Source organism: Artibeus jamaicensis, unplaced genomic scaffold, assembly GCF_021234435.1.
Source record: "Artibeus jamaicensis isolate MK-2021 breed Jamaican fruit bat unplaced genomic scaffold, CSHL_Jam_final scaffold_369, whole genome shotgun sequence".
Taxonomy (NCBI): Eukaryota; Metazoa; Chordata; class Mammalia; order Chiroptera; family Phyllostomidae; genus Artibeus; species Artibeus jamaicensis.
In genome coordinates this window covers 23,770,123-23,791,628 of record NW_026522042.1, presented here as the reverse complement: position 1 = coordinate 23,791,628, position 21,506 = coordinate 23,770,123, and the positions used below count along the sequence as shown (strand labels likewise).

The 21,506-nt window shown below is 41.8% G+C and overlaps 1 protein-coding gene across 1 annotated transcript in view; it reads right to left on the bottom strand.

Annotated features, from left to right (window-relative positions):
• MARCHF11 (membrane associated ring-CH-type finger 11) overlaps positions 1-20,885 on the bottom strand; it is a 94,597-nt gene extending 73,712 nt beyond the window's left edge. The window contains exons 1-2 of the mRNA XM_037154547.2: positions 20,346-20,885; positions 18,821-18,976 (exon numbers count right to left, since the gene is read on the bottom strand). Of these exons, the coding sequence (XP_037010442.1) occupies positions 18,821-18,976; positions 20,346-20,867 (678 nt within the window). The 5' untranslated portion in view covers positions 20,868-20,885. The remainder of the gene's footprint in view (positions 1-18,820; positions 18,977-20,345) is intronic.
• Positions 20,886-21,506: the final 621 nt, after the last annotated feature.

Sequence of the window (21,506 nt, the reverse complement as noted above, 5' to 3'; positions counted from 1 at the left end):
ATTTTCTAATAAAACTAAAAATGGATCTGCCTTTTGACCCAGCAATTCCACTACTAGGATTATATCCTTCAAAACCTCAAACACCGATCCAAAAGAACCTATGCACCCCAATGTTCATAGTGACGCAATTTACAATAGCCAAGAGTTGGAAGCAACCTAGGTGCCCATCGGTAAATGAATGGATCAAAAAACTATGCTACATTTACACAACGGAATTCTATGCAGCAGAAAGAAAGAAGGATCTCCTACCCTTTGCAACTCATGGATGGAAATGGAAAGCATTATGCTGAGTGAGATAAGCCAGGTGGTGAAAGACAAATACCACATGATCTCATCTTTAACAGGAATCTAAACAACAAAACAAACAAGAAAGCAAAATATAACCAAATACACTGAAATAGAGAACAGGCTGACAGTGACCAGAGGGTAAGGGGAATTTCAGAGGAAAAGGGGAAGGGTTTACAGGAACAAGTATAAAGGACACATGAATAAAAACTAGGGTGGGGCGTGGAAATGGGAGGGAAGTGGGGAGCACTGGGGGGGTGGGCTGGAATGGGAGTAAAAGACAGAAAACTGTACTTGAACAGCAATTAAAATAAATTAATTTTAAAAATAAGATAATAGAAAATAATAACAAGTTTAATTTACTATGTATTTATATCATTTAGTACCCTAGGGTTTGCTGCTGGGAGAAAAAGTCACTAAGTAACACAGGTCACTTTTCTTACTGTATTAATATCTGATGAAGAATATCTTTCCAGTTCTCCAAACTAAAGTATGTGCAACCAAGACATTCAATTTATAAATTAACCATAATAATGTATTCAATTCTTGTCATATTTAGTTTTAAATATTCTCTGAAACCCATGTTGTACTAGAAATACATTTCAATGTTTGGTAAGGCCAAAGTATTGGGTTGGTCAAAAGTTTGTACATTTTTTTTCCATAAGATAGCTTCAATATGCTTAGCTGTCTTTAACTTCACTCAAAACAATTTCATTACATGATATTGTGTGAGCTGTCATACCAGTGTGCATTTTTAAAAACTTATCAAAGTTGGTGAATTTTTGTGTAGCCATTTAAATATTGAAGACGGGAGAAAATATGCAACATTTTTAGTATACTATGCTTTATCATTTCAAGAAAAGTAAAAATGCAGCTAAAATGCAAAAAAAAAAAAAAGATTTTTGCAGTGTATGGGGAAGGTGCTGTGACCAATCAAACGTGTCAAAAGTGGTTTGTGAAGTTTCGTGCTGGACATTTCTCACTGGAAGATGCTCCATGGTTGGGTAGACCAGTTAAAGGTGATGGTGATCAAATCAAGACACTGAGAACAGTCAACATTATACCACGTGGGAGAGAGCTTATATATCAAAATATCCAAATCAGTAAAGTTATTGCTGAAAATAAAAAATGTGTTTTTTATTTTATGAAAAAAGTAAGTGGACTTTTTGGCCAAGCCAATATTATATGTACATCTTTATGTAGAAGATGGCATGTTTATTTTATATATTTATTCACTTAAAACTCAACACCACACTTTGTCCCTATTTAAAATATGTTTAATGAATGTTATGACCAAGTCATCAACTAACAGAAGCTTCATAATCCTAGAAGCCCCGGCTCCACCTGTGATTTCTGAAAATCACAGAACTGACATGGTTTTCCCTGCTAGAGCACAGCATTCCTTGTACCTTCTGCCATGCTACCTTGCGCTTCTTGATACGTGAGTTATTCTGCCAAGATGACAGGGACAGTGTGAAAAACCAAGTTTTTAAAGTTACATGCACATTGTTTATTTCCAATAACTACTATATCATATTTTCTGTGCATCGAACCAAGATAATTGTGGCCTCGTTGATCTGGAATGGGTGTGCATGTCTTCCAAGCACATAATCTGTCTGATACCCACTATTGTATTTTTGAAATGCTTTGCACCTCTGAAGTAAAACTGTATTTCCCATTTAGAAAAAGAAAATTCCATTTGTCTCTCCTTGTCCCTTTCTTTCTTTGTTATTCCCAGTTATTTCCAAGTACAGAGCTTTCCCCTGGGATTCATGACCAGGGGAGAGACTGTTTGCCCCGCCTCCCACCCACCTGAACCTCAGGAGATGGTGTGCCTCAATAGTTAGCACTTAATTAAGGTTCCTCTGGCTGTTAACTAAGAACAAGCTGCTTGGAAAATTGTTCTCCCTCAAGCAAGATGGCTTGCCATTAGTAAAACAATCAGGAGTAATTAAAATCCTCATTTTCAAATACAGTTCATAAGTTTTACATCATAAAAATTGCTTCCCATCTAATTCCCTTTAAAACGTTGTCCTAAGCAAACTAAAAGTCCCTCTTTAAGAAAACTAAATCAGAACAAAAACCAAAATGCAATCACCATTTCTGTTTCAAATAACAAAACTGCCCCAATATTTGTTCAATGGTTGCTTTTAGTTACATGAATTCAGATAAGGAATACTTTTCTTGTTTTATTTGACAAAAATGTCTAAAATACTAAATCATCAACACATGACAAAAGTTTTGGCAGAAAACACTAGATGTTACAATTGTCTTCTTTTTAAACTTGTTGCTCCCAGATATTCAATGGGCATTCAAAATGTGAATGCACTCCCTAAAATAACTTGAAATGGATTTCGCATTCTGCTTAAGTTCACATACTTTATATCCTTAAACTATTTAAGAAGTAGCTCTTCCTGCTCTCTAAACAGATGAAAACTAAACCCTCCAAAGACTGCAAAGTTCAATATAGAAAACAGAAAATGTTTGATTTCATCAAAAGCTAAGCAGACAGAAAAACAGGCACCTTTTCTGAAACAAATTGGGTAAATAATAACAGATGTCAAACCCTTTTAAGTAAGTGGAACCTGGTCCAGGTTTATTTTCAAACAAGATTTAAAAAACACATAGAAATATCTCTAACCTAGCGGAATTCTGTGTACCATGCATCCAATTTCAAGAACATCACTCTGGTTAACAGGAAACACTAGAGGGCAGAGTCACATAGTGAAGCTCTTCTGACCCATAATGAGGGAAAGGGACACCATTCTCGGGATGCTTGCTCATAGAAACCCCCAGGATCTGTCACTACTGATTTACTTTGAAAGGTTTTAAACTTCTAACAGTAAATTTAATCCAGTCCACTCAAGACACTCGAGCAAACAGGAGACCGAAACAAGGGTTCCATGGAGATTGCTTACCCTGGGAGTGAACACTCTTCTTTCCTGCATGTATTCATCAACATAACATCTCACTTCCTATAAAACGATCATCACTTTTCTCCCAAATAAGAGATTCTTAATAACCTACTTGTGCTTATGGGCTTTAAAAGTCAAAGGTTTTAAGTTACAAATGACATTTCCCATCAAATTTGGGGAACTGGTGATTCCATTTTGGTTGACTAAGAACCATAAAGTCAAGCAAAATGTCTCCATATTATTTAAAAATTTAACAGAAGGAAGGAATCTTTACCCTTCAAAAGTCCTCTGCATTCATATTCTCTGCCAGTGGTGGAAATGCACAAAAGAAGTGTTGCCCAGAATCTCGGTGCACTGACTAATGGGAGCCATTTGTTTCAAATAGATTTTAGAAGCCCAAATGTCCGTTTCTGTAGCTACAGAAACAACATAAGCCCTTTCCTCTCACGGTGCACGGCTTTCACAGTGGCCATGTCGTGTACGTGACCACTGTGTCGCCCAGTTACATGACCTTGAAAATTACAGCCTCAAACATTCATTCTCCAAGCAGCCAAGTTTTTTTGACAACAATCAATAAGATGTTAGAGTTTCTCTTCAAAACAATCCATCTTATAAAATGTGTGTGTTTTTAATGGAAAAAAATGTACTGGTCCAAGAAATAGTAACCCCAATATTAGGTTTTTACTTGTTTTATTATCAGTATAATAACAAAAATGAACATAAAAATAATTATAATCCAAACTAGGTTGAATTTCTCATAGATGGTGGCTTTTGTTTAAATCCTAACCCCTTGGTAATTCTGTAGATTGAAGAGTGAATGTAGCAGCATAAATAATTTAAATAATTCAGGAAGAGCAAATTGAGCATCTGTGATTCTTAGAATACAGAGTACATTTTTCACTGTTCTCTTTCTCTTAATTTTCTGATTGTACTCCTTTTATTCTTGCTCTTAAAAACCAATTCAGCATAATATCCAGAATATACAAATGGGTTAAAGATATCACATCCCCTATCAAGGCTATTAATATATTGATGCAAATTATAAAACTATAGGCTATAAATATTGACCTCTCCAACACTCACAGAAAACCAAAACTCAGAATAAAATATCCTTCAGTTGAAGAACCACTCGTGGTGAACATTCACTAGCATGCATACCTTATTTCTAGAAAGCCATATATGAAAAACTTCTGTCAAAGTCAAAGATCATAAACTGGCCACCTTCCCTAACCATCCATATTTAAAATTACCCACCCTTCTTGATATTTCCTATCCCCCTTCTTTGCCCACTGTTTTTTCCTTAACATTTACTACTAATTAATTTACTAACTCTTTTACAGTTGTTTCTCCTTATCTTCAGGAGACATGTTCCAAGAACCCAGTGGATGCCTAAAAGAGAAGATAGCACCAAACCCTATATGTACTTTTTCCCTAGACACACACACATAACCTATGGTGAAGCCTAACTTATAAATTAGGCACAGTAAAAGATTAACCACCATAAGTAATAGTAAAATAGAACAATCATAACAATATACAGAAATAAAAATTATGTGAATGTGGTCTCCCTCCTCAACCAATCTGATAACCAAGACGGCTATTAATAACGGGTGGGTGATGTATACAGGTGGGTATGTGGACAAAGCAATGATGCGGGTCCTGGTAGGATGGAGAGAGATAGCTGGAGATTTCGTCATGTTACTTAGAATTTGAAAGTTATGAGACATATATCTCTGGAACTTTCTATGTTGTATTTTTGGAGAGCAGTTGACCATGGGTAACTGAAGCTGCATGAGGCAAAACTGCCTCTAAAGGAGGGACAGTACTTGAAATTTTTACTTACACATTGTCAGTCTCCCCCTCTAGAATAGATATTCCCAAAGGGCAGGGATTCTATGTTCTATTTATTTTATTTTAGAGAGGAGGAAAGGAGGGAGAAAGAAAGGGAGAGAGACATCAATCAGTTGCCTCTTGTACGTGTCCCCACCGAACCTGTAACCCAGGACCGAACCTGCAACCCAGGTATGTGCCCCAACCAGAAATCAACTGGTGACCTTTCTCTTTGTGGGATGACACCCAACCAACAGAGCCACACCGAGCCGGGACAGGGATTTTATGTCTTCTGCTTACTCTTTTGTTTTTCGCCAATCTCTAGAATGGTGTCTGGCACCTAGTAAGTGATTAGTATGTACTATGTTATTAAGGGAATAAGTCAATAAATAACAAATCCAAAAGCTGGCAGAATTGCATTTGTTAAAACTTGTTCTAACAAGGTTAGGAGTCAGGAACTAATCAAATGCCATCACATGCCAATAACTTTGAAGATGTTATTTGATTTAACTTCCCAACAACATTAAGGAATTAATACATATGGTATCACCATTGCTCACATGGCTTAGTATTTGTCTGAGCTAAAATTTGGCCCCTGACCTACATACTGCTGAAGTCCATGCTACACCCTCATCCTGTGTTTTCTGAGCACTTCTTTACACTCTGGTAGAAGGTACTCCAGTTTCATATTGTACAAGAATGCTGTCTTGTGTGAGACTGATCCCTTTCATTGAGAATGGTGTTGGAAACCAAGAGCTGGTGCTAGGCAAGCTTTTTGTTATCTCAGACCCTCTCAACAGACAGAGCTGGGAAATGGGTGTTTACACAGGAACCCACGCACAAGCACATATACACAAATATCTCCATATGTAACTGTTTGAATCTGTAATAAGCAAAATATGAGTTTACACTAATGTTTCAAGTTCTAATCCAGTGTCACATGGTTCATTCTAGCATACACTTTGTTAATCATCCAGTTACTGACATCATTTATGTATCTACTGTCTATCCCTCACCAGCAAGAATTTAAATTAGGAAGTAAAGGTCTTACCTATTTTAACAAACTCTGTAGCTATAGGTCCTAGAACAGTGTCTGCTGCATAGTAGTGATTAATTTGTTGAATGAGTGAAAAAATAGTAAGAAAAAAACAAGGATAAAATATTTTGAGGCTATGCCTTGATGTGGGTAAAATCATTTTCTACACCAAAAATAAACACATATTAATCCATCACTACGCCCTGTTACATTACTCATCCCCATGCATTCATCATCACTTACATGGAAACTTTTCCCACAGGCAATTCAAAGAATGGCTGACATTTTTCTCCTGCAGTTTACTATGGGAGGCCTTAATCGTGTCCAAAATGAAGTAACATATTTCTATCTCAGATTTTCTTCTCTGCAACAGATACTACCTTTCATCTTAGTAGGGTTCCAGACAGAGAAAACAGACAGGCAGGAGGTAGTGATACAGGGTGCAGCCAAGAGGGGGGCCCCAAAAAGGGATTTGGAATGGTGTCCAGAACTCAAGGTATATAGGAAATATTAGAGAGACATATAAGATGTCCTCACCCCTTCCCCCACAGGTGTGAGTTGGAGGAAGGGACACATGGAGCAGGAACATGCAGGGCTGTTTTGTACAGCCACAGCCTTGCAGCTAATCCATGGCATGGTCGTTTAACATGTCTATAACCTTTGATGGGTCACTTGGATATGTTAAATGGCTGTGGCCAGGCGTGGAGCCATGGGGATGGAAGTCACTTCCCCCCAAGATGTAACTGGGGGGCAGGTCCCCCAGTTACAGAGCCTGCGTGGGAGTTTGGAGAAGATTGGCTCCAGGACATGAGGCCATACATGCCCAGACTCACAATGGCAGCCCAGTAAACTTGAAATAATACAGGAATGCTGGCAGTTGTAACTGATTATGGGAGTCAAAAATGGGGGTACAGAGGAAGATTGGCATGAAGATTTAAACCCAGACACAGCAGCCATTGAAAAGAGAACCACGCAGCTTTGCCAGAGTGGGGACCCCTGAAGCCAGGTGAAGGAGAGAGCCACACACTTTTGGCAGAGTACAGACCCCTGCGGCTTTGGTAGAAGAGGCCCACACAGCTTTGGGGTGCTCCCTTTGGCCATGTGGCCTAGGGAGCAGGAGAGACTTTTCCTGGAAAAATGGGTACAAAGAACTCTTGCCAGTCAACCGTGAGAAGGTGCCACATGACTTTGGATTAATTAGAGATCCTGCCTGTATGGAGATACAGCTGATGGTGCCAGCGGCCTGGAAACATGGACATGTGCTCTTTTCCTGAGTTACGGTACCCTGAATTAGGGCAGGGGGAGAAGGGAGCGTGCTGTGTGTGTGTGTGTGTGTGTGTGTGTGTGTGTGTAGGTGGATATCTCAAAGGACTTTGATATTTTTAATGAAGACATTATGTTACTACTTTAAGTCTGTATAGCATTAAATAAACATTTCCTTTCCTTTTCACAAATCTCTGGCATTGAGAGATGTCTTTCCAATTGGCAGCAGACAATCGAGCCCATAGGTGGTCCGGACGGTATTAGTATACCATCCTCCAGAGTCTGGGCCCTGGTGTATCTGTTCTGCAACAGTAGTGAGATGCACCCCCCACCCGTGCATGTTTCACTAAACTACTCAAAGAGGTTTCAAAGCCTCCCTCCACTGCCTCAGAACCATGAGTAGCCCAAAGCTACCCAACAAATTTTGGTAAAACAGGTTTCAATCTAGTTGGCTTTGCTTTTTTTTCACTTACTGCTACTTCTTAAATTTCCAAAAAGTCTTGTCTTGATGTGAAAGTGACTTTAATAGAAGCAATGGCAATGTGACCAAGTGTCTATCATGAAAAGTAAGAAGAAGACAGTTTGGTGGGGGGGGTTTTACACTCAAAATTTTCTTTCAACTTCCAGATTTGAGCCAAGGCATGTTGAGTCCTAGAAAAAAACAATGTGGGTAGAGACTGTCACCCTTATTTACTGTTTCTTTCTCTCCAGAGGACAAGTTTCCCCTGGAACCCCCCCCACCTTCCCCTCGCCAAAAAGTGTAAGAGTGCGATGTTGCCAAGAAAAGGGAGAGATGGAAGGAGGAGGACAAGACAGGGATTTACTGAGTGCTGCTCGATATATGCCTGGCAAACCCTGTGCTCTTTGCTACTCTACAAGCTTTTTATTTTCTGTATTTTTCCTTTAAATTAATACAGAGTCTACTTACATCATATTTATGTTAGAAATCTGCAAATGGGATGGACAAAAGATATTAATATTGGAGATGGAGGTGGGGAGAGAACAGAGAAAAACTATTTTCTGCTACTTCTGGAATGTTCTTCCACACAAGTTAAGTAAAATCTACTGATATTTGTGAGAAATGTAATCCTTTTTAACATCTTTTTTTGAACAGGCTGAATAACCCAGGGCATCTGACTTTCTTGAAACAGCCCCTGGTTTCTCAGAATGATTCTGTACCTCCGAGTGATGACACGAATCAGTGTTGCGGCACAACTGTGCATCCACATACAACAACGGCGTGCTGCAGGTGGAGAGGCAAGAACTCGTGCACACAGGGAGGGCCCCCTGTGCCCAGACTAAACCTTGGCCACTTGCACATACTTAGCACACCAGAATGAGAAGCAAAACTAAAAGGCATATTAAGGCAATGGACCTTTGTTACCATGATAAGGAGATATAGCCCAGGTGTGATCAGTCAAAATGAACTATTCTGAAGAGATAAAAAGTGGAGAAAGAGCAGGATTTTTAGACAGTAATTTTCAGAGCATACCACACCTAAAGAATGGAATAAGAAATAAGTTTCCTTATTGACTTCGTCCAAATAATAATGCTTCCAGGTTTCTTCATGTCTTCCCACGTGACTGCTTCCAGTCTACCTTTACTTATGCAGGATTTCGCTTAGCTAAATCACCTAGAACACCTGTTGGTGAGTTATGTTCACAGGGAAGATGCTGTCAAATATCCTGGGATACAGAGAACACAAGTCACATGACATTTTTCTTGGCCAAGTCCTCGGTGTCTGCCATCCATTTACTTGTAATTGCAGGTGATTATTTCCTCATCAGTCCACTCCCTGATGCTCAAAAGGATTGGAAGTGCTCTTGCTTTGCTCTCCAAGTCATCCTATTCCACTTTTAGAAGGTCCAAAAATAGAAGAAAGCTGAGTTTCCTTTGCTCCAATCTCTTCATCAGCAAACATCAGTCACATCACGGCAAAGCCACACGTCAAGGCAGAGCAGGAAATGAGCAGGGAGGAAACAGTGTATTTCTCTGGCTACATCCCCCTGTGTCAGAGCATTGCATTCGCCAGCGGAAAATCATTTTGGAAAGTATGTTATAAATGTACAAACCACTCATCAAAACAATGCATCACCTTGTTTTTAACCTGGTGGCAGATTTCACACACCCCCCAAAACAAATTACACCCAGCAGACATTCTTAGCAGCTCATCCATACCCATGACAATGCAGTAAAATTTCCAACAGATCATTTGAATTCTCTGAACAAATGGTAAAGGAAATCCTTCAACCAGTGACAACCTCAAGAAAGCAAGTGTGTCACACATGGGTAACTTCACATTTACTGAGTCTTTTCCCATGACATTTAATTTTTTTAAAAAAAGCAGACATGTCTCACTGGAAACTTTCTTTTTTAATTCTAGATTTTTAAAGACAGATACCACTCTTAAGGTTTTTTCCTGTGGTCGAAGACCAGAATATATTTGTCCAGGGAAAGTCGTAATAGGATTATTTAGAAGAGCCACTTAGAAGCAAGTTGAAAATTGACATCCAGTAAATGGCAAATGTGTAAGCAATGAATGTAACCTGATTTCTTCAAGTCTTTTTCTCACTACAGAAATATGAACATGATGAGTGTTCTACCTTACTACCTTTCTACCTTACTAAAACACTAATTCATTCATTCATTTATTCATTCATTCATGCACAGCCCATATTCATTGAATGCCCACCAAGTGAACAACGAAAGTAAATCTCAAGCTTTACTGACCTATGCTACATAATTTGTTCTAAAATCTGTCCCACTCATGACTATGCCCTTCTGGAAGGCAAACTTGGAAACCCCAAGATAACTAAAACAGTATCATTTTAATACATTCAAAAAAGGATACTCTACTCATACCCACGGGGGTGTAGAAAACCTGGGAGGATCTGTTTTAGGGATGGACATGAACGCCTCCGAAAACTCACTGAGAGGAGGGACTGGACTGTTTCAGGGACACTGAGGGCTTATTCTGCAATGGCCCTGCCTTCCTCTTGTGACTCAACTAAAACTACTGAAAGTTTAAGATGTCAGTCTGAGACAATCAAGAAACTGTTTAGAAGACACAATGCTTTTAATATTTTATATTAAGGAGTTAATAGCATTTTGCTATGGAGCTACATTACTGCCATCTTCTAAATGATATAAGTTTATAAAGACTTCATTCAAAATTATAAAGAAACATGTAGAATTTTTCAAACACTTCATCCATTAACTATAAGTCTAGAAAACAACTACATCCATATCAATACACCATTCATTTAAATCAGAGGTTGGCACAATATCATCAAATCCAGGTAGGCCAATCCAGTTCACCCTGTTTTTGTTTGCCTACCAGTTTTAAAATTTTAAATGGTTGGGGAAGGGGGGAATCAAAAGGAGGACACTATTTCCTGATGCACTGCGGTTGTATGAGTTCAAATCAGGTGTACAGATAAGGTGTTCCTGGAACACAGCCCTGTCATTCACTTGTAGTGTCTGTGACTGATTTCCTACTGGGACAGCAGTTAGGGTGGCCCTTAAAACCTAAAATACTTACTGTCTGGCCAGGGAAAAGATCTGCTGCCCTCTGGTTTAAATAACAAGATAGATATTATCAAGTGAAGACATTCTGAAGCCACAACAAGGTTCTTCTACCGGACTGCTGAAAAATCTTGCCCTGGTAATGTGCTCTGACCAGTAAGTCTACCCAGTTCGGCCCAAGAAAGGGTTCTTCCTTCTACAGGCAGCTGAAGGGTGGGGCCAAAAGAGCAAAGAAAATGGCATCAAAAGAGAAGTACACTTAAAAGAGCTAGAAAAAAACTGTGGAAAAGCAGATAGATGTGGAAGAGAAAGTTCTGGGGAGTATCATCTCCTGGGATATCATCCCCAATCCTCTTACTCTAAAGGGAGTAAGAGGTCTCTCACACACACACAGAGACCTGCATGGACTCCAGCTCTTTTTACTACCAGTTCAGAACCAGCTGACTCTGAGACAAACTGTAAAATCATGTGCCTACACAGTACATAGGACAGCTGTAAGGAGTAGATAGAGTACAATTTATGTATTTTATTCAGTAGAGAATCATTCATCTGTTTTAGTGAGGAAAACAAACATTTATGTTTTGAATTCATTATGCAAGCAAATGAAACAAAAACAATTTCAAAGGTGAGCGATGTGCCTTGTGATATGTTCTTTATTTTGACATTTTTAATTATCCGTGAAATCTGCCACTATATGCATTTAAATATTACATTTAACACTGTTTCTCAGTTGTTCAGATATGGCAAGGAAAAGCTTCCCCTCAGCCTGTCATTTTCTCCTAAACCTACAGAGAATGTTAGTAACAGAAAAAGTAGAAGAAAAGTAGTGACTTTCTCTGTCAACCAGGTTGTACGTATGCAGACATTTTAATCCGAAAAATGCAAATGCCTTGAAGTGTTTCAAATGACAGCATGCATGCTGATAAGGTTCATGCTCTGATGTTTTCTTAACACACTTTCAAATCATAGTCAATTTTCAACGATAATTTGTCAGCCTCTCCTAGTGCATTGGCTCCATCATGAGAATGACTTAATCACTTCTGCAGGTGAAAATATCTCTTTCATGACAGAGTCCCGTTTAGAAAAATAATGACCCCAGGGTCCTCAAGAAGTCAATTAAAGTCCTATAAAGACTTGACAAATACATTCAGAAGCTGTACCTTAGAACATTTGCCAAGATGAACCAACCTGGTGCCAACTTCCTCTCTAATTCAAAAGTATAATGATGAGTCCCAGCGTTTTAAGAATATGGATAAAAGTGAAAAATACTCAACGCATTCTCCTTCCTAGGAGACTCTCCATCATTCTTACTGTTATAGAAGACCTGCTGCTGATTGCACATTATAAGTGTTGAAAGGAAAAGCAGTAAGAAGGCTATTAACATGTTAAATGATAGTAAAAAATGGCCAGGAGCCTAATATCTGCAAGGTATAGGGCCAACATGTAGGTCTCCAACCCTTCCCAGGGAAATCCGTTCCTAGTCCTTTCCTCTGGTGCTGAGTGACAGAGGAGGGGGAAGGAAATCTAAGACACCAGAAGTCAGCACTGATGCTTGGTCACCTGCCTGTGCCTCTTTGAGATTAGTGCCCCCCTCCGCCCCCCACAACCCTCCCCCTCCCAATCTTGGGAGCTTCCCCGCCTCCTCCCAAAATATAATCAAACAATGGGTGCCTGGGTGCCCTAAATAACACTGTCCTATGCTTGGCCACATATAAAAGCATCTCATAACTCCAGCAAAGTCCCCCAGAGAGGGACAACTGGAGAATAAATACACTCCTGTGTGCTGAGATCACTGTATCTTATTACACCTGATTTTTTAAATGCTGATTCGTTCATTATTTACTGTAACACATTTAGCCAAACACTGAGATGGGCTCTCCCAGAAAAAGGGAGTAAAATCTAGGGATAAAGAATGAAATGAAAAGAGTCATTAACTTCACATAGGTGACAAGACTTAAGAACCACACAGCCCTGTGAGCACCACGGTAGTGAGCGGCTGAAGGTGCCCGTCTGTTTGAACATGTAGTAATTATCAAAGCCAACATTAAAACATGCTGGGCACTATTCTCAGCACCTTACGTATATTTGTATCTTTAATCCTCAAAATTTTATATGAAATGGGTGACATTATTATCTTTCAAAGATGAATTAACAGAGGCACAAAGAGTTAAGGTAACTTGTCCAAGGTAATAGCGCTGTTACCGTCCACTTACATTGTATTTTTCTATGTAAAAGAAATACAGTTCAGTTCTTACAAGTTTGAAGTTTCTCATACAACACTTCCTCCTATAAATGTTACTTCTTCAAGCATTTATATTTTTTGACAAAGTAATGAAAGCATTCACAAATTTAAACATGGCTTAATTAGTTTAAAATGTCATTCACATCTAAAAATATAGTTGACCTTCATGTTGTTACATTTCACAAGTTTTACACCTACTATGAGATTCAGAACAGAATTGGCTTTTATTCTTAATCGTTAATGCATCATCTTGACTATGTTAATCAATAAAATACATTGTAGAAGTAGGTAGATGGATAAATGCATGTTAATTACTTCCAATGTCTTAATTAACTCCTACTGCTAATGATACAGCAATTAAGGTTTAAACATGTTACAGAAGATCCCTCAGTTTTCTGCTGGGTCCTGTTAGGAACGTCACTGAAATTCAGTGAATGGGGAAGTTCAGCCCCACATGTTCAAAAATGTCTAATCTCAATGAGAAAAATGAGTCAAACTAAGGTGTTAGACTCACACAGCATATTTACTTCACACATACCTGGCTCCTGGCTGACTGCTCCTCTCCTCTCTGCGTGAAGCAGCTCTAATGGAGTCAACCTCCCACTCATTTTTTTAACCTTTTTGGTTTCTGAGCCTTGGGAGGGAAACTGTGGTGACTGCCCGCTGACCGATCTGGACCTGAGGAGGACCAAATGCAGAGACCAGGGGAGGTAAACACAGCCATTTTAGAAGCTGGCTCCTGTGGTAAACTAAAGATGGCTATTCTTAAAAAAAAGGGCCGACTCCGGAAGTGGAGTCCATTCGTCCATCTTCCCTGCTCCTGAGTTTGAGGTGGTCCTGTGGCTTAATTAATCAAGAGAATGCAGCAGAGGTGAAACTGTCACTAGCAAGGCTGAGCCTTGAAGAGATCTGTGACTTCTGCTTTCTTGGAGCTCAACCCAATATTGTGAAAGGTCCAAGCCACGTGGAAAGAGAACTGAGGCCCAGCTGACAGCCCCACCCGAGCTGCCAACCAAGAGCCAGTGCCACCGTGGACGTTCCCATCCAGTCAAAGCCCTGGATGACTGCAGCTCCACACTGATGCCATACATGGAGAACCTCCCACCTGGCCCCAATCGCCCCACAGTCTTCAGAGATAATAAATGTTTAAACTACTAAGTATTTGAGATGTTTCATTATGCAGCAATAAATAGTAAAGGCCTTTCTGGTCCATCTTACAGACCAGGCTGAAAACAGCTGCTATTTGACCAAAAACATCAGGTTGGCTACAATGGGGTTGAGAAGAACACTTTCTGACAGTGACTGAGACCATGAACCTGGGAGCCAGACTGCGTTTGAATTCTGATTTTGCCTTTTACTAGATAGGTACCTAGTAGAAGGTACTTCACCCTTCTGTGCCTCAGTTTCCCTTTGTGTAAAATAAAGATAATAACATTCCCTACTTCATAGGTTTGTAATGAAGATTAAATATCAGTATCAGTATATACAAAGCACTTAGACCAGTGCCCAACACAGAGTAAGTATTCAGAAAATGTTCTCTCAATATTATTATATATCTTCTCTATTCTCTTCCACATCCAAAGAACCACCAGCTCAAAATTATGTGATGGCTCTATACTTAGGACAGAGGGGTATGGAAGGTGAAGGTGAGGGCCCTGACCTGCTTCTTATTTGGTTCTGCACCATGAGAAAATGGCTCTCTGCCGCACCGTGATGAATGCAATAAATGCTAAATCTAATAGGCCTCACGCCAGCACAGGACAAAACCAAATATCAGACTAAATGCTAAGTTTATGGGACATCCATAACAGAAATGTCATACAATTAGTCCAACTTTATCTGAGAATAAACTACTCCTAGGTATAGGGATCTACACTTCGGGAACCTTTTAACTGATCTCTGTTCACTAAGAGGACTGAGCTTTCCAGTGCATACTACATAGTCCTAGAAAGTGATTTCCTCTGGCATGATCTATGCTATCGTTACTACATGCCTGTCAACTTGGCTTTTAAAGACAATTTTCTGGTTCACTGCAACAAGCAAATCAGGTTACAGATCATGGTAGCATTTGCATAGGTTATGAAATTAATGCAAATGTTTAGTAATACTGGGTTAATTTATTGTTTTGGTTGTTTGTGTTTTGATTTTTTGGCCATATACATACTTTGGGATGTTGCTCTTGCTAAAATTATTATTACATGTCTCTTAATGAAGAAAAACATAGTGGTACTTAATTCATCTTGCTATGGGATTAGAATTACAAGTCAATTGTATTTTTACCCCAGCATTTTGTCTTCTTTATACTTTAAAATTATATAAAAAATCAGTACCTACTTCGAAAGCAATCATCTCAAATGGATTAATATATAGGAGCGTAAGTGTAAGTTTTTCAAACCCTTGGCATTCCGTTTCAGCTCTCAAACACCCAACCCGCTCCAGCAGTTCTTGTGAAACTGTTCACTGGAGTCCCAAAGCTCTCCATTTGTCATCTCCACATGTTTTTATTCACAAAATTATTGTGGATTCCATTATACTACTCCTATCCTGGTCTTTGGATATGGTTTTAACTGTTTTTCAGGACAACTATGATGGATCCATAAATTTATATCCAAAGAGCTCACTCAATTAGAGGTTCTGGGAAAATGTACCAGGTCCATGCCTGTCTTCAGCATGATAGCATCACTCGACCACATTAGTTATTCTTCTTCTTTTCAAATTATTTATAAGCCTTAGGTCAGTTTGAGAAAATTAATATTTTCATTTCATGCCTGATAATCATGCCTTAAATGATGACTATCAGAGGTGCAAATTATGTGAAGGGAGCACAAATTAAAAACTGTGAAGTGCAAATGAGTAATGCAGCAGTAATTCAGCTGCCAGATATCTTCTGCAAACACTAACAATTTCAACTATTTTATACTGCTCAATGCAAACTAAATGTGGGGGGTGGTATTTCAAATGAAATGGGAATACTAGATTTCATGACTTTCTTTCCCTCCTAACTGTTTAATTCCCTCTTCCTTTCCCTTCCATTGCCTCCTCTGTCTCTGTGCTATGACCCTTACTCTTTTATATCTGCTTCTCTTCAGCCCTCTGTCACTACCAAGTGTTGTCGATTACACGTTACTTCGCTTTAGTTGGAAATGTTATTCTTACTACTTTGTATTTTACATTACATCAGTCTTTTCAATGGACTGAATCAGTTTCATCATGACAAAAAAAAAGGCTTTATTTTTTCAGGGGCATTTGTAGGCTTTTGGGTACTATGTTATTATGTGATTATACACAAAAAAAGCTTAAGAATATTTACAATTTCAGACTTCCGCCAAGATGGAGGCGTAGGTGGAAACACCGTGCGTCTGCGCACAACCAAATCTAAAAACAATAAAGATTTAACAACAATAAACGCAACCAAACCACACAGAAAATCGACAATACTGAGTCCGAAAACAACAAAATGCTCAGCTAAACCGGTAAGAGGAGCGAAGCCAGCAGCGGAGCAGGTTGGCCAAAACGATCCCTGACCTGGGTGATGCGCAAGCAGCCAAGGCGTGGATCCCAGATGCGGGCTAGCAACGGGCGGACACAGGGAAGAGGCTCGGCTGGCTGTCTGTGGTGAGTCGCGCATTTGCGTGCAGATAAACCAGTGAAGAGGCGAGCATTGAGACTGCATGGCACTGGGCGGCAGGCCCGCACATTTCCGCTGGATAAACGAGCGGGGGCAAGGGGTGGGACGGACTGGGAGAGCAGAGAAGACCACCAGTGCTCCCTCTCTGACCCCGCCCCCACATACAGCGTCACAAACCAGTGACCTGGGTGGCCCCGCCCTGGTAAACTAAGGCTCCGTTCCTCTTACTTAACGAGTGCGAACAGACCAAAAATGGCTGGAGAACAACTCAGAGCCCCAGAGCCAATAAATCTAAGCGATGAAGAAATAGCCAAACTTTCTAATGCACAGTTCAAAACACTGGTGATCAGGATGCTCACAGAACTGGTTGATTTTAGTCACAAATTAGAGAAACATATGAAAGCTAAACTAATTGCAATGAATGGTAATGCACAGGAAACCAATAGTAATGGAAAGGAAACTGGGACTCAAATCAAGGGAGTAGACCAGAAGGAAGGAAAAAATGACCAAACAGAAAAGAATGAAGAAATAAGAATTCAGAAAAGTGAGGAGAGGCTTAGAAACCTCCAGGACATCTTTAAACATTCCAACATTCGAATTATAGGAGTACCATAAGGGGAAGAGGAACAGTCACGAGTGAAAAACTTATTTGAACAAATAATAAAAGAGAACTTCCCTGTTCTGGCAAAGGAAATAGACTTCCAGGAAATCCAGGAAGCTCAGAGAGTCCCAAAGAAATTGGACCCAAGAAAGAACACACCAAGGCACATCATCATTATATTAAGATTAAAATGAAGGAGAGAATCCTAGAAGCAGCAAGAGATAAGGGGACTGTCACCTACAAAGGAGTTCCCATCAGACTGTCAGCTGATTTCTCAAAAGAGACCTTATAGGCAAGAAGGGGCTGGAAAGAGGTATTCCAAGTCATGAAAACCAAAGACCTACAACCAAGATTGCTCTATCCAGCAAAGTTTTCATTTAGAATGGAAGGACAGATAAAGTGCTTCTCAGATAAGACCAAATTCAAGGAGTTCATCGTCACCTTATTATATGAAATGTTAAAGGGACTTACCTAAGAAAAAGAAGATAAAAAAGATGAACAGTGAAAGGAGAGCAAACTCACAGTTATCAACAACCACACCTAAAACAAAAGCAAATTAAGAGGACATCTAGATCAGGAGTGAACCATAGAAATGAAGATCACGTGGAGGATTAGCAACAGGGGAGTGGGAGAAGGAGAAGGGGGGAGAAGGTACAGAAAATAAGTAGCACAGACAGTAGATAGAAAATAGATAGGGGGAGGGTAAGAATAGTAGGGGAAATACAGAATCTAAACTTGAGACACGTGTTCATGAACTAAAGGGGGGAGAATAGTGGGGGAGGGGTGTGAAGGGTGGAGAGGAACGGAGGGGGGGGAATAGAACAAATGTAATGGCATAATCAATAAAAAATGTAAAAATATATATATATTTACAATTTCAGTAGTATTATTGAAGTTAACTGTTGGGAATACTTCTGTGTCCACTATGTACTTGACCACAGCAAAGAATGAAAGTAATCAAAATTTAACTGTGAAAAAACTCATATGAAAAAGCCTAGTGAATTTTTAAAAGTATTCAGATCAGAACTAAGTTCTAATAATTATTCTTTGAATAAAGGGTCAACCAAAGTTTCCAGATGAGTGAAGTTTTGCTTTACTTATATTTGTTTCCCATAAACTGAGCTCAACCAGGGTTTCAATGCTTAAATTAACAAAGTATTACTAAAATAAATTATGAAATTTCTAATAAAATTGATCTAACTGGAGTATATGACATTTTACCAGCTTATCATTTTAGGAAAAAAGATGGTAAAATTTCATCGCTAAATAACAAATTAATAAAGGAAACCATTTGAATAAAATGTATTTTGAGTTTCTCAGATAAAAATGTCACAGATATCTCAAAACACATCTCTACAAATTCTAAATCTTGATTTTACCGTGATTTGCATAAAATGTTGTTAAGTAGCATTTGTAAGTATCCCCAGTAACAACTCAAGTGTACTTACATTTAGCAAAGTTATTTCAGGGAAAAAAAAATGTCACAAATGTTTACCTGGCAGGGCTGTTTCATTTTAATGGCTATGACATGGTATCTGTAACAGCAGAGTTCACAGGTCCAGGAGCCCCTCTCGCTGATCCACTTGAGCAGGCACAGCTGATGTGTGTACCGAACTGACCCGTCACACCGACAGGGGTTCAACAGCTCCCCCTGAGAAGGAAACAGCTGGGTGTGAATATGTATGCTCACGTCTCTATTTTTAAAATCTAACACTTGCTTTCTCTTCTTTCAAAGCCATTTACCCAGAAGATATCAGCATCAAACTCTATCCTAGAAAATGAAATTAAATTTTTATACCTCTGATGAGAATGAAACTAAAGTCTTAAAACTATTTCAAAGATATTGCTTAGAGTTATGACATAAATGTTCTACCAACATACAAAATGGTTGGGAGATGCAGCTCCTAATGCTCTGGGGGGAAAGCTGTACTATTAAATCTCTTTAATAACTTGTAAGTGGATGGTCAGATGCATTTCCTCTGCAGTTATTCTTAATCATTGCTAAAGAAGAAATGCACGGCAGCCCAGAAAGTAGCTTGCAATAGCATCATGCTTTTACTTTTTTCTAAATGTAGCATCATAAATATTGACTTAGGGCACTATATTCCTGAAAGCCTGCATATTCTTACGCAACATCCTTACTTTTAAAAATAGGAAAAAGGGGAAAGATTTACAGGAACTAGTATAAAGGACACATGGACAACAACTAAGGGGGTGGAAATGGGAGGGAGGTGGGGAGCACGGGGGGGGGGGGCTGGGATGGGAGTAAAAGACAGAAAACTGTACTTGAAAAATAATTACATAAAAATATTTTTAAAAGGGAACCTAATGCTTTCTCAAACCCACAATTTGTGAGAGTGATACATTATCCTGTTGTCTCCATGAGTCTTCTCATGTAAGTGTGCATGCACCTCTAACGGAGTTTACATTTTAGAATTGTTTCTAACAAAATATAAACTGCATGGGTGCCTCAATAGCCTTTCCTTAGCAGGGGCAAAAGTACATTTCTATTTCTCTTGTAAAAGTGTAACACGCTTGTCAAATCACTGAGAATAAGTCACCACAATCTGCAGTAAAGAAGCATGTTGCCCTTTTGGTTTCTACATGACTCACTCCAGTTTGCATTCTGTCTGAGACGATGTGACTCAGGACACAATTGTAGAAAAAAGGATATAGGTTTGTTTCTAAGTACAAACCAAAATCCACTTAGTAAGTAAGAGATACTTATGGCATTATTATTAAAGCACCTGAAGAACGTGTCACTGCAATACCAGATATGGGGGACGGGGGTAGATCAAATGGAAGCCTGTACTCGCCACCGGGACACGTGCCGGTGTCCTCACAGAACTGGAAAGGCCACACGAAGTAGCCGCCTCTCAGGGCGGGACCAGAGCAGCCGCGCCGCGGAGCCTCTCGGAGCCGAGCGCTGTCCGTGGTGCTGAAAGGTCGGCCGTCCCGGGCGAGGACCCGCGGGTCCAGCCCGAGCCCGCGCCACCTGCTCCGGGATCCCCGGGCCTCACCTGCTCCGAGCCCTGGAAGCAGATCTTGCAGATGGGCTGGTGGTGCTGGTGCTGGTGTCCCGCACGCGGGTCCCCGCCGCCGCCGCCGCTGCTGCTGCTGCGGCTGCTACACACCGAGCGCGTCTCGGGCTGGTCGCCGGCGCCACGCCGCTCGCCCTCCCGGCTTGCGCCGGCCTCGGGCTCCCTGGGGCCGCCCTTCCCTGCCGCCGCTTCGGGGACCGCCGCCTCCGGCAGGCGCCTCGGACCGTCCCCGGAGTCGCCAGCCACCGACGCCTCCTGGCCGGGGGGCGGCAGGGGCAGCGGCGGCAGCTCGTCCTCGCCCCTGCGCCGCGGGACCACCCCCGCCGGCAGCTCGTCCGACCCCGCGAGGCGCTCGGGGGACGCGGGCGGCACGGGCAGCGGCGGCAGGTAGCGCGGGGGCGCGGGGACCGAGGGCGGCTCCCCGGGCGGCGGGGGCGGCTCCGTGTCCCCGCTCCCCGCCCCGCGGCGCCGACCGCCGCCGTAACGGTCCTCCGAGCTCATGGTGGGGCCGCCGCCGCCCTCCCGGCAGCCCGGCTGGAGGGCCGGACTCGGGCTGCAGCCGCGGGGAGGACGAGGGGGAGGGAAGGGGGGCGGGGGGGGGCGAGGACCGGGGCTCCGCGGGCTGGGGGGCGGGACGGGGAGGGACGCGGGGTCCCGGCGCTGGCGGCTGAGGCTGCTGCTCCGCGGAGCCGCCGGCTCGGCTCTGACGGAGGCAGCGCGGAATTCGGCGGCGCGCGCGAGCCGCCGGGGGCGGGGCCGGAGCGGGGAGGAGCCGCGGGGGGAGCGGGCGCGGGGCGCGCGGGCGGAGGGGGCGTTCCGGGCAGCGCGCGGGTGCGGCCCGAACTCGGGGCGGGGGGTCCCTGCGCCGCTGCCGACCCCACCCCGGGCCGCGCACGTCGGTTCCGGGGCGGGTAACCCCTCCGCGAGGGGCTCCGCGCTGCGGCTCCGGGGAGCGGGGCGGGGGGAGGGGTCGCGGGCCGCCGGGACCGAAACAGTTAGTGGGCGGGTCAGTGGGGTGCGGCGGCGCCGGCCGAGGTGCAGCCGGGACGGTGGACCCGAGACCCGCCCGCGTGGGTTTAGAGGCGCGCGAGTCTGCCCTGGTCGAGCCCGAACCGCTGAGAAGGGGCGCGGGGAAGGGCG